At 54.3% G+C, this 12,677-nt stretch overlaps 5 protein-coding genes across 5 annotated transcripts; 4 read left to right on the forward strand and 1 right to left on the reverse strand.

The window, feature by feature from the left end:
- On the forward strand, window positions 1-960 carry J4E83_009750 (uncharacterized protein; the record flags this gene model as incomplete). Its single annotated transcript, XM_049336635.1, has 1 exon — window positions 1-960. One exon carries the CDS (start codon window positions 1-3, stop codon window positions 958-960), a length of 960 nt encoding a protein of 319 aa, XP_049184217.1.
- Window positions 961-1,930: 970 nt separating this feature from the next.
- On the forward strand, window positions 1,931-2,605 carry J4E83_009751 (uncharacterized protein; the record flags this gene model as incomplete). The annotated part of the gene is made up of 3 exons (XM_049336636.1): window positions 1,931-1,981; window positions 2,037-2,182; window positions 2,353-2,605. 3 exons carry the CDS (start codon window positions 1,931-1,933, stop codon window positions 2,603-2,605), a joined length of 450 nt encoding a protein of 149 aa, XP_049184218.1.
- Window positions 2,606-3,134: 529 nt separating this feature from the next.
- J4E83_009752 (uncharacterized protein) lies at window positions 3,135-4,736 on the reverse strand (the record flags this gene model as incomplete). Its single annotated transcript, XM_049336637.1, has 1 exon — window positions 3,135-4,736. The coding sequence occupies one exon, from the start codon at window positions 4,734-4,736 to the stop codon at window positions 3,135-3,137; it is 1,602 nt and encodes a 533-aa protein (XP_049184219.1).
- Window positions 4,737-7,572: 2,836 nt separating this feature from the next.
- On the forward strand, window positions 7,573-10,239 carry J4E83_009753 (uncharacterized protein; the record flags this gene model as incomplete). Its single annotated transcript, XM_049336638.1, has 1 exon — window positions 7,573-10,239. The coding sequence occupies one exon, from the start codon at window positions 7,573-7,575 to the stop codon at window positions 10,237-10,239; it is 2,667 nt and encodes an 888-aa protein (XP_049184220.1).
- A 1,132-nt stretch (window positions 10,240-11,371) lies between these two features.
- Window positions 11,372-12,538, forward strand: J4E83_009754 (uncharacterized protein; the record flags this gene model as incomplete). The annotated part of the gene is given in 2 exon segments (XM_049336639.1): window positions 11,372-11,377; window positions 11,396-12,538. The coding sequence occupies 2 exon segments, from the start codon at window positions 11,372-11,374 to the stop codon at window positions 12,536-12,538; spliced, it is 1,149 nt and encodes a 382-aa protein (XP_049184221.1).
- Between the last annotated feature and the right edge of the window lie 139 nt (window positions 12,539-12,677).

The raw sequence follows: 12,677 nt of genomic DNA on the forward strand, positions 1-12,677 counted from the left end.
ATGAAAAGGCACTGGTTCAACTCCGGGTACGGAGAAATTCCAGGCAAGCCATACGACGACTTGACCAAGCACTTTCGCACTTCCGATATGGTTTCTATTCGATTCTGCGACTTCTCGTCTGACACTCAAGCGATAATTGGACAAAAGTTCACACCGTCTTCGCAAGGCATGATCAACGTCAAAGAAGATGTGCCTTTCATCATCAAACGCGTAGAGCCCGGCTATTTCCTTGGTTGGGCTGCTCACACCAGCGGTGGCCGCGGCTTGAAAGAAACGCCTTCAATACCGAAGTCGGAGTACGCGAAGTACATGGGGATCGCTACTGAAGGCCATTCGAATGGATCTCTCGGGAATGACAGTCCGCACAGCCTACTCGAAGTGAGGCCATTGGTGCAGTCGAGAAATCTCAAGCCGAAGACCCATGTCTTCGCGGGCGAGTTGATAAAGGTCACTCTCCCATCGAGGCCTCATCGCTGGGGTCAGCTCGAACCTGAGTTTTATTGGCCGTTGCAACGCCTGAGCGATTTCCTCATAGCATCTCCTGGATCTGCTGCCGCGAGGCTCGATCGTATCCCAAGAAACGCTGGATTGGACGTCGATGCGTTAAAACAGCTGCGGACCGCGGACGACTCCCTAGACGAGTACATGAAAGCTGGTCTCGCATATCTCGATGCTCTACACAAGCCGAAGCCATCCGATGACGACACGGACGCAGATGCCCGTCCGCCTAGGGCTCAGGCAGCACCGGATGACCGCAATCCACCTCGCACCGGGCGCCCCGTTGCTACGGACGTTCGCTCGACAGCGCCGCAAGATCAGCCTCGACAACCACCAACGAGGATTACGAACGCGCTGAGGGACCCAAGACCCCAACCACCCACAGGGCCGAGGTTAAAGCGCTCGCGCGATGGTGATGATCCTCCGGCGCCGAATGCCACCCGTCGACGGCGGAACTATTAGAGCGCTTGGCAGGGTCCTCGAGGCGATGTGGGAGGAGCCGTGGTGGGTATCCGTCTGCACTAGTCTCCAGTTCACAGTGAGCAGCGCATCACGCCAACCTAGGAAAAAACTGAACACCCTAGAGCCTACGTTGACGTTGGGTCAACCACTTTGCAGATTCTTGTCTTGATGTAATCTGCAGGCCTGTTCAGCTTTTTCCTTGTATGAGGTGGCATTGTGCTCAAGAAACAAAGCGGGGAGGAATGTGTCCAATGAGCAAAACGGGGCGGGCTGATCATCCAAAGAAGGCAAACTCTTTGTAGACAGATGCTCAAGTGATTCGGAATAGAAGGAGCGGGCTTTCTTTTGTTGCAAGACATGGGAGGCGGAAAAGTTCTTGGCTGTTCGCCGCCGTCTTCATCGGTGAAGTTTGATGAGATCAACACTTCATGAACGATGCGGCGCTCTAGACCTAGGGTCGGCTTTGTAATACGTCTCGGTTAGCCAACACAGTTGATGTGTGTATATACAAATGACGTTATGTTGTATATGTGTCGATGCGTGAGGATGAACCGACGGTGGATAGTGTCGTGCGTGAGAGACGATAGTTTGCCGAAGAGGAGTTGAGTGCTTGCCGTAGAGAAGAGAGCAACCATCAAGCTGCAAACAATCTGATGGACACGAGATGGAAGCTGCGAGCCATCAAATGAGGCGAGGTAGCGAAGGTTAAAGGTGGAAGGGTGCCCAAGCGACGATGCGGCTCCTTGCCCGCCAAGACCCCCGGAGATTGCCGGCGCCGATCATCACAACTCAAGGAAGCATCGCTCGTGAACTTCGACAACTGCGCCAGCTTCTTCTCTACGGGCTATACAGCATGCCCTGTGTAGTCACTCGTCACCTGCTCGTCGCTTGCGTATAGACTATAGACCTCCGTTCATACTAGCGCGTACACAGCTCCACCGCTTCCGCCAACCACCGTCGCGCCCATTCGATGGGTGTCTGCTCGTCATGCCTGGGAGGGCGAAGGACTTCTGAGTCTGACGTGAGTAACATGGATGCTTATATACCATATGCGGATCGCTGATACTCTCATATAGAACTCGGACGCCTCGCACCTACTCGGAGACCAGTACCAGCCGAACTATGGAACCGCCAGCAGCACCCACAACGCGCCCCAGCCAGACCCAGAGGAGCTTCGACGCCAGCGAGAGAACCTGGAGCGCATTTGCGCGGAGACGAATGAGTGAGTGCCGCCTTCCTCATCTTCGAGCGTTCCTTCCTGCATAGGAGTCTGCACCTTCCCACAAAGGCGCTCGCACCTTCCCGCAGAAGAGTCCGTACCTTCCGAATTAAAGACCACAAAGCCCCTTGGGGATTATCCATCTTCAGTAGGACATGCGCTAATCCCTACAGGCAACTAATCCCCGTCTCCCAACCGAGCGCCCTCCCCGAAGTCACCGAACAGCCGTCCAAAAACGACGAATACGCCCATCTCTTCAACGAGCGCTTCAAGTCGATACGAAGCCAGCGCCCGTCTTCCGCCGGCAACGACGACGACGACGAGACGACATGGCTCGAGAACGCCATGGGCAATCAGGGCGAGGATGAGCTGGAGCAGATTAAGCCAGCTAAGGGGAAGCTGACGATTCAGTTCGGTCAGCGGTAGACACCTGCACCGAGGGTTTCGAGGATGGCGATGTCTTTCGACCTTGTACGGGTTTTCCAGCTGAGGCTCTACGTACCTTTTCATTGTTTGTCGCATTCTGCTTTGCATCAGCGCCATTACGGATACCCATAATCTTTTCCTTTTGTTATTCCTACGCCTCGAAACGGGGTCGTTTACGTACGTTTTCAAGTAGCATAATCATGTCTGCATCGAATGTCTTCTCGTCTCCTTTCGTTCATGCGTGTCAAGAGTTGGCTTGGCAATGCCGTTATACGAGGCGCGTTCTTCTTCATTACTGATTTGATATAATTGGTTTCTAGATACAAGCTCCTACGATAGTACTTCGCTATCCTAGGCGAATGCCAAGCTGGTCAGACGAAGCCAACCAATGCCGACTCGCTACCCATGTGAATGGACTGATGAAAGTCCCGACAACTCTGTCTATCGCTGATTCGTCTAGCAACGCAACAAGGAGGCCAAGATAATCATCGCTCAGGCCAATGCAACACCATCACCGCCATCACCTACCCTAGACAGCCTTGAACAACAAGTCAGGAGGACCAGTCGCAGGCTTCTCGTCACTCACACCCAACTCCGCAAGCATACTACCAGCGCGCTCGTCCATCAACTTGGCCAACTCCTCCCGAAACTTCTCGTCGATGAAGTCAAGACGCAATTTCAAGCCTGGCTGCACCATGCGCTGCTTCTCTGGATCCAGCTTCTTGAACGTCTTCTTGCCCCATACCAAAGCCGCGCTCTCCATGGCGTTGAATAGGGCCTTGTTGTCGTCTCCGTCCATGGTGTCGGCGTTCAGGTACTTGGTTGCCATCTGCTCTACGAAAGCGCCAACGGTGCATTCATTGGCAGCGTGGTCAGCCTCGTTCTTCGTTGTGTCAGCTTTATCGTCGTCGATCACAGCTCTATACCCGTTACTTACGCTCTGCTCAGCCAAGGAGGCCACGGTCTCTTCTCCAGTCGTCTCGCCTGTCTGCTCTAATCCCATCTTCTCACGGAGATGCTTCTGGATGTACTTGTACGTCTCACCCTGTGGCCTCGGTACACCACCTCGCTTGATGATTTCGGGGATCCTTGAGGCAGGGTTGGACAAGACGGGGTTCTGGCGACTCAACAGCGGCTCGTCGTATGGTCCGATGGCAGCGTCGTAGAGGTCTGGATCGCCCTTGTAGTCGCCGCCTAGGTAGCCGTTTGACCGACCACCACTGCGTACACTGCCGTCGACGGGGTCCGAGTGCGGGGATGGCGGATCTTGGTAGGTAGGAGCGGTGGTTGATCGTCGAGTCGCGCGTGTGGCAGGCGGTGTCCGAGTAGCGGTAGCAAGGGCGCTCTCGGCGAAGGTGAGTTCAGTTTTGCGCTTCTTGCTGGGTGTAGGTGAGTGATCGTCTGGCTCGAAGTCGTCTTCGGAAGAGAGCTCGTCGACCTCACTGTCGAGAACAACCGGCTTTTTCCTGATCGAGCGCTTCTTCGCTGACGACTTCTGTGCAGACGCAGTAGTCTCCTTCGGCGCGGACACAACCTCACCCTCCTCTGCCTTAACCTCATCCTCCTTCTTCTCTTCGCTCTCACGTACGGGTGTGCTGCTCGCCACCGGCCTACGCCTCACCGTCCTACCCGCAGGAGTAGTACCGGCGCCAACCCCAGCCGCACCTGGCGTCGCCATATTACCATGAAGAAGGCCTTTGTTATTCTTAACCCGCTTCTCATAGCACGGCTGGCAGACCTGGAACGTACAGCCAGGACAGCGGCGCATAGTATCCATGTTACGCTGATCGCACTCTGTGCACTTGGCCGTGTGGACAGTCACCCGGCTAAACAGCGTCTCGTCGACAGTGCAGGGCTGGATTGCCGATAATGCTCCTGGAGTGCGGGGCGCGCGTGTGGGGAACGGGCTGCTAGATGAACGTGGGGTGTTGGGGAGGAGGGGGCGGTTACGTCGGCCTGGTGTGGACGGTGCGGGTGAAGGCGCGGGTACGGGTGTTGTTGCAGTTGGTACCTTAGCGTGAAGGCCCGCGTCTGGACCTGGTGTCGCTGGAGGATCCATGGCGCCACGTGGTGAGCCTTGCTCTGCTTGCTCTGGTGGGGGTGGGGGTGGGTCGGCTGCTGTGTCGCTCATGTTGTTTAGTTGCCTTGTCCTTGCGGAGGATGAGTGTACTGAGGATTGTATCGCAGTACTTTGAACTGTTAATGTGGACGCCGGAAGAAAAGTCGACGGTGGGGGATATATACTTTGAAAGATCTGAGACTGAAAAAGGGTCTCAGTAGTCGCCTGAGACTATGTCGGTGACTTGCCGCTCGGACCGTTATATTCTGATTCAAATCCGTACGAAGGGAGATTGATTCAGAAAGGTATTGATCGCAATAGGTGTGGACGGTAGAAAGCAAATGTGAAAAAGGCGCCACTTCTGATCAATCTGATAGACGTTGGTGCTTTACGCTCGGACTAACGCGGGGCACAATGACGCGAGATTCAGGCGCCAGAGTTGTAGAAATCGAACCAGAATGGAATGTCGGATCCGGGGCGAGCGGGTTCAAACGGGGGTGACTGAGGGTTATGGGTGGCGAGATCCCGAGGGATCGAGGGGTAAATGTTGCTCGTTCGAGGGAGTATTCACTGACTGGGACTGGGACTGTTTGGGGTCTTGGGCGTGACCTTAGGTGTGGCTTTGGGATAGACGGATAGAGACGGGTGGAGAGTGGAATGTATGTACAAGTACAGGTGCAAAGAGCAGAAAGAAGACAACCACCGCAACCACCACCAAGCTATATACAATCCTTCCGACGCGCTATGTGAAGAGAAGAACAAGAGATAGCCAGCCGACTTACATACACGACGGAAGCGGACTGCAAAACGAACAAGAAGCGGGAGGCGAACGAAGGACCAGTCATTGTTGATTATGTGAAGAGGAAATAGTTCTTTATAGAACGTGTGACATGGCGGGGCGCGGGTTCGTGCTGTCACATCTGTCACAAGTGTTATTGGAGTCATGAGTTTGGAGGGGATGTTGCGTAGCATTCACCTGTTCGGGGCCTGGGAGAGCTGCGTGCGTTGGTGGTACGGTGGTGACAAACGGTGGAGATGGCAAGTTGGAAAGTCGGGTTACTGGATGGGGTAATCGTGGTCGTTCAAGGCGTAAGTGGGGATGGAGATGTTGGATAATTGTAGTGTAGTCTGAATTTGATGTCTTTGATCTGGTTGTAAAGTTGTGTGACTTTGCAATGGTTTTCCGTGCACTCAGATGTCTTGAAGTGATGAGCCGCTCACAGCCGCCGCAATATGATTACTAAGCCTGCAAAGAGATGAGTCTGATTTGGTGATGTTGCAGCTACGAGGTACTGGAGTGTTTCTTGAGACTTGTATACATGTTGGGTGGGGTCTGGTACGGTCGCCAAAAGACCCTGGGCTGGGTCGCTGTTGGATGGCCGTGGTCGTTGGATGGCCCCATCTTTGCCATGCGAACGTGCGGATCCTGCGGGCCGATCTCGCAGTGGATCTAGATCTGTTGGATGTCGTGCCACATTGCATAATCGATGGCTTTGCGATGCTACCCTGGTACTGACAAAGTCGTGCTTGACATCTGGACCAGACTTCGGAACCGAGGATGCAGATGTGCTCGGTGGAACCTAACAGCATCAGCGACGCTTCTGAGCGTGGACAACAGTCAGTCTTGATATCAAACGCGGTGTCGTAGTCATGACGTGGCGACGAAAGCTCGGTACAGCATTCTCCCAGACCAACGGCGTGAGGCTCCTGCTAGTCGCTAGTGAGGCTCTCGTGGTCACTAGCAAAGCTGCTAGAGGACTGGGCGGTGTGCTTGTCTGATAAGAAAGCTAGATCAAACGCTAGGAGTGGATGCCGTTGATGGTATTCAAGTCGACGTGTCGTGCATTGCGGATCTACAGAAAGCATGCACGGTACCTGAGGAAGTGCAGCCTCGCTTACCCAATCCGGCGCAGAAGGAACTCGCATCTTGCAGATGTGACACCTGCAAGGAGCCGCATCGTCCACCAAGTCCAACCCCGCTATGGGCCGTGAACCATTTTCCCGAATCTCTTTTGCCGCCTCGAGCGCCGACGGTCGCTCTGCCGCCATGGCTGTTGTGTTGGGTGCTTGCTTCTGCCTAGAGCGGGGTCTCGCCGCTTGATGACGGCTCTAGAGAAATTTGGGGGTGTGCGGCCTCACCGGCGACTCTCTGGGAAAATGCAGCGCTATATATACATCGTTGCCGCTTCTTCAGCAGCGGCGGCACCGGAGTGTCGCCGTACGCTGTACGCCGCAAGAGCAGATAGCTGGAGACGGCGGTGAGTGGACTGCATGGTGATTGCAGTAGACCTAGCAGCGGGCACTAGCCACACCGACTAGGCTAACAAGGGCGCGCAGCTTCTTCAGTTCGGAATGCGCAAAGCGCGACAACCAAACATCGCGCGTCCATCAACAGACCGCCAAAATCATCAAGCGCGCGTGACAGTCGACTGCGCGGAAGTTTGCGCCGCGCAATCGTATAACTCTGGAGGCTGTCGCAGAGTACGCGTCGCGGGCTGTTCGAAACCCAGGCCTTAAGCGAAGACAACCCTGCCCATCACGACAGCATACACATACTCGATCCTCCTGGCTGAGCTCGCCGGGTATTCTTAAGCGGAGAAGAGCGTTGTGGCGGTGCGGCTGAAGACCATATCACCAAATCAAAAGCTTGGGGCTGCAGCCTCTGCCTCCTCGCAGCGGCCGGATTCGCACACCACCAAGCACCTTCCTCTCGGCAGCCTGCCCTTGCCAGTTCGAGACCTGGTGTGCGACCTACTCCCAGGCCTCCAACAACCGTGTGAGACGATAAAGTCGCCTCCCACGACCTTGCACAGACCGTGTATCTGTGCGCAGCCATAAGTGTCTAAGACAGACGCTACGAGAACAGGAACATCAACGAAGAAACGAGCTCACGATCACGACTACGACCATGGATCAGCCAGAAACCGCGACACCGCTTTACCCGGCCATGGCTCTCCTCAACTACATGCATGCGCCCACGCTTGGCTTTTACTACATGGGAGCTTGCGCATTCAGTTTGTGCATATTGCAAAAACCACGATTAGTATCAGCAAAGAGGCGGTGGAGCATACTCATCGCCATGCTCACAATACTGGTCGCATACATCACAGAGGTACTCTACTACTTCAGCCGGTCAATGGGCGATTGGGACTACGAGGCACCACAACCTGCAGCAATCCGCTGCTTAGGATCGATACTGGTCTGGAGCCCCCTCGCATACATACTCTGGTCGAGTAAGGCGTTACGGTGGCACGCTTACTTTGGCGCATTTGTCCTGCAATTCGCTTTCGAGACTACGACATGCCTGATAACGGCATTTCCCATCCCGGAGAAGGGTCGGCAGAAGAATGCGCCTTTCGTGATTGACTGCGTCAGGGCGTTGGCTTCGCTCATATTACTTCTTGACGCCTTCATCATTCTGGTCACCAAGCAGGCGGTGGTCAGCACGGACGAGGAACGCCAGTCTCTGCTAGGAAAGCAAGCGAATGGTTCATCAACACCCAACGGCAACGCTGGATATGGCACCATACCCACTGGAACGTCGAGCGACGATGAGGAAGCACCGCCGAAAGATGACGACAAGGACATCAAAGAGCAACAGGCAAAGCGTCTCGAAGAGGAGGGTGGCTGGTTCGGATATCTCAAAGGTTTCGCCGTGTTCTTGCCTTACCTATTCCCGAGAGACGACTGGAAAGTCATGACATGCCTGGGTCTACGACTCATTCATATGCTGACAGAGCGTGTTCTGAACTTGCTTACTCCTCGCCAAATCGGTATCATCACCAACAAACTACAGCACTCTTATGAGACCCAGAGTGGCGTCATGCCGTGGAGGGATATTGGCCTCTGGATCTTGTTCTCATACATCAACAGCTATGCTGGGCTCGGCATAATCGATGGCATCGCAAACTTAGTCATCTCGAACTCCGCGTATCGGCGCATCACCTTGCTCGCATATGAGCATGTCCTCGGTCTATCCATGGACTTCCACACCTCAAAAGACTCCGGGGAGGTTCTGAAAGCTGTTGAACAGGCGTCATCTCTAAACTCGCTCATCGAGATGGTTCTCTTCGACATTGCGCCCATTCTGTTGGACCTCTTCGTAGCCATGTACTACGTAACGCACTTGTTCGACGCTTACATGGCCTTCATCATTCTTTTCATGGGCGCAGCATACATCGTAATCGGATTCTACTTCACGACGCTCTCTCAGCCGAAGCGAAGAGACTATGTCGAAAAGCAGCGTACTGAAAGCTCTACGGTCAATGAGACTGTCCACAACTGGCAGACGGTCGCTTACTTCAACCGATTGGTGTTCGAACACAAGCGCTATGCCGAGAACATCATGAACACCATCTCCGCTCAATACGCATACTACTTCCGATCTATGGGCGGCCATGCGGCACAGGACGTTCTGACAACTCTCGGGTTCGCCGGTGCTTGCGTCTTTGGTATGTCGCAGATTGTCACTGGCCGCAAGCCAGTCGGCAATCTTGTCACTCTGATCATGTACTGGCACACAATGACATCGCCCCTATACGTTCTCTCATACAGCTATCGCCACATCTCCAGCTCGCTTATTGATGCCGAGCGCCTTCTGCAGCTACTTAATACTAAACCTACAGTTGCCGACCAAGACGGTGCAAGAGACATCGTGGTTTCCGCGGGTGAAGTCGAGTTCAAGGACGTCGACTTCCACTACGACGAGCGTAAGCCCATTATCAAGGGCGTGAATCTGAAGGCGGAAGGCGGACAGACCATCGCCTTCGTTGGTGAGACAGGAGGCGGCAAGTCGACAATGCTGAAATTGCTGTTCCGCTTTTACGACGTGACCGGCGGCTCAATCATGATCGATGGTCAAGATCTACGTTCAGTCACGCAAGCCAGCCTCAGGAATGCTCTCGGTCTTGTGCCGCAAGACCCTGTCCTCTTCAACCAGACCATCCGACAAAATATTCGCTACGCCAAACTCGACGCAACGGACAAGGAGATCGAAGATGCCTGCGCCGCTGCTGCCATTCACGACGACATCGTTGGCTTCCCCGACGGCTACAACTCCAAGGTCGGCGAACGTGGTGTTCGTCTCTCAGGCGGTCAACTCCAGCGCATAGCCATCGCGCGGGTACTCCTCAAGAATCCCAAGATCGTCATGCTTGACGAAGCCACGTCAGCAATCGACTCTTCTATCGAAGCGCTCATTCAACAAGCGTTCCGCAAACTTAGCCAGGGTCGCACCACCTTCGTTATCGCGCATCGTCTCAGCACGATTGCTGATGCGGACCAGATCCTAGTCGTGGAGAAGGGCGAAATTATCGAGCGCGGCACGCATCAAGAGCTACTGAAGAATGAAGCTGGAAAGTATTCGGAGCTTTGGTCGAAGCAGACTGCAGGGCACCTGTCCAAGACGCCATCAAAGGAGGATGTCAAGAAGGATGTGGCGACAAAGGAGACCGAAGACCCGGTGACCGAAGACAAGGACACCGAAAACAAGAAGACGAAGCAAACAGATGAGGCAACTGCAACGGCCGTAGAAAGGAAAAGCGATAATGAGGACAGGACAACGAAGCGTAAATGAGCATAGCTTGCTATCTAGGGAGGAACGTAATTAGGGCTTTCGGCCACGTAGTATCGCGATACAGCAACGCGAATCGCATTAATGAAACACACACCACATAGATTTCCAACGTCATCCCGTAAAACTCGTCCGCTTGCTTCTGCAGATTGCGACCCCATGATCCGTATACATTCCTGCTGCCTTGAAGCCACTCAGCTAACGCGGGACAACAAACCCGCCAGCCAGTCGCAAATGTGCCCTAAACAGGTGGGCGTTCTCGGGAAGACAACATGCCGACTCTTGCGCACGGACCTTCTCGGACCAGCTACGCGCAATCGAAACGATGCATGTGCGGGCGAGCAGCTGAATGCTTAAGACAGCTTGCTGAACCTCAATTCTCTCTTCTCACGATATATCATCTGTGCTGGTTACTACTTGGCATTACAGTACCACGCCGCTCAACAACCCCCGTCGTGGCGCAGACACAACTTCCTTACGTCATCCATTACCGAAACACCTTGATTCGCCGCTTCGCCACATCCACGCAGGTCGAGCGACCCCAAACAGTCAATCCCTTTCGAACATCTGCAACTGCGCCCCTTGCGCAGAGTTCCTGAAATGGCGGTGCCGAAACGCTTCCTGCTGCTTGCGGCTGCGGCGTGGACGTGGTTTAGTCAGCGGTATGCGCCTGCCGTCGCTGTTTCGCAAGGCTATATCAAGAACACCATTGCGCTTTTCGCAATCGCAGTCTTCGTTCAACTGGCATGGTCCATCGTTGTCTACCCACTGTTTTTAAGTCCGTTAAGACATCTACCCTCGCCGCCAGACAGCCATTTCCTGCTCGGCCACTTCCGACGCATCTACAAGGACCCGACGGGTGAGCCGCAGCGGGATTGGATTGACAATGTGCCGAATGACGGTGTGTTGTATTATCGGTGGTTGTTCAATGAGCCGCGGATTTTGGTGACGAATCCGAAGGCGATTGGCGAGGTGTTGGTGACGAGGAGCTATGAGTTTGTTAAGCCGGGGAGGTTGAGGAAGGGGTTGGGGAGGTTGTTGGGCGTGGGGATTTTGTTGGCGGAGGGGGATGAACATAAGGTGCGTATATGCTGTACTCTGATACAGGTCATCCACTTCAAGAAGATGGTCACTAATGTATGTGCGATTACAGCGCCAGAGAAAGGCACTTATGCCTGCGTTCAACTTCCGACACGTCAAAGACTTGTACCCGATTTTCTGGAGTAAATCCCAGGAATTTACAGACAAGCTGGCTGAAACCATCAAGAGCAGCCCTGATGGGTCATCTGTAGTCGAAATCGGGCATTGGGCCTCCCGCGCCACCCTCGACATTATTGGTGTAGCAGGAATGGGCAAAGACTTCGATGCCATCAGCAACCCGTCCAATGAACTCAACGAAACCTACCGCAAGATCTTCGCCGGCGCGCGTGGTGCTCAACTCATCCAAGTCTTGCTCAATCTGCTCCCCCACTGGGTTGCTGTAAATCTTCCCTTGGCACGCAACGACATCATCGGCAACGCCGTCGACACCATCAAGAAAGTCGCCCGGGATCTCATCCACGACAAGCGCGAGAATCTGCAATCCGGCGAAGCAAAAGGCATGGACATCTTAAGCGTAGCCATGGAATCCGGTGGTTTCAGCGACGAAGACCTCGTAAACCAACTCATGACGTTCCTCGCCGCGGGCCACGAAACTACCGCTTCAGCCATGTCATGGGCCGTATACCTCCTCTGTCAGAACCCTGATGTGCAAACACGACTACGACAGGAGATACGCACCGAGCTGCCTGAAGCACTGCAACCAGGTGGCCAGATCTCTTCTACGGAGATCGACCGACTCCCCTATTTAAACGCCGTACTCCAAGAAACAATGCGCATCTACCCCCCCGTCCCCCTCACCCTCCGCGAAACCGCCCACGACACCACCATCCAATCCCACTTCGTCCCCGCGGGCACAACCGTAGTAATCTGCCCCTGGGCCATCAACACGTCCACGCATCTCTGGGGTCCCGATGCCCGCTCCTTCAACCCCGACCGCTGGATGCAGCCTGGTACTGCCAATACCGGCGGCGCGGAGTCGAACTATGCCATTACGACGTTTTTGCATGGGCCAAGGAGTTGCATTGGCATGCAGTTTGCTAAAGCGGAGTTTGCTTGTCTTGTGGCGAGTCTTGTGGGCAGGTTTGAGATTGCGTTTGAGGTGGAGGGGCATGTGGTGGGGATTCAAGGGGGGATTACGGCGAGGCCTAAGGGGGGGTTGAGGGTTAGGTTGAGGGATGTTGGGGGGGATGAGAAGGCGTAGATAGGTTGTAGATGATTGGAATGGGAGTAGATTTTGATATCGTCGGAACGCGCATTTGGAAGCTCATGTAATATTGTACATGCCCTATGGCGTGTATGCATACGGATGTTTTGAACGAACTTTTGCCACTACCATTATT

This window comes from Alternaria metachromatica (assembly GCF_023757995.1).
Source record: "Alternaria metachromatica strain BMP 0045 chromosome Unknown scaffold_36, whole genome shotgun sequence".
Lineage (NCBI taxonomy): Eukaryota > Fungi > Ascomycota > Dothideomycetes > Pleosporales > Pleosporaceae > Alternaria > Alternaria metachromatica.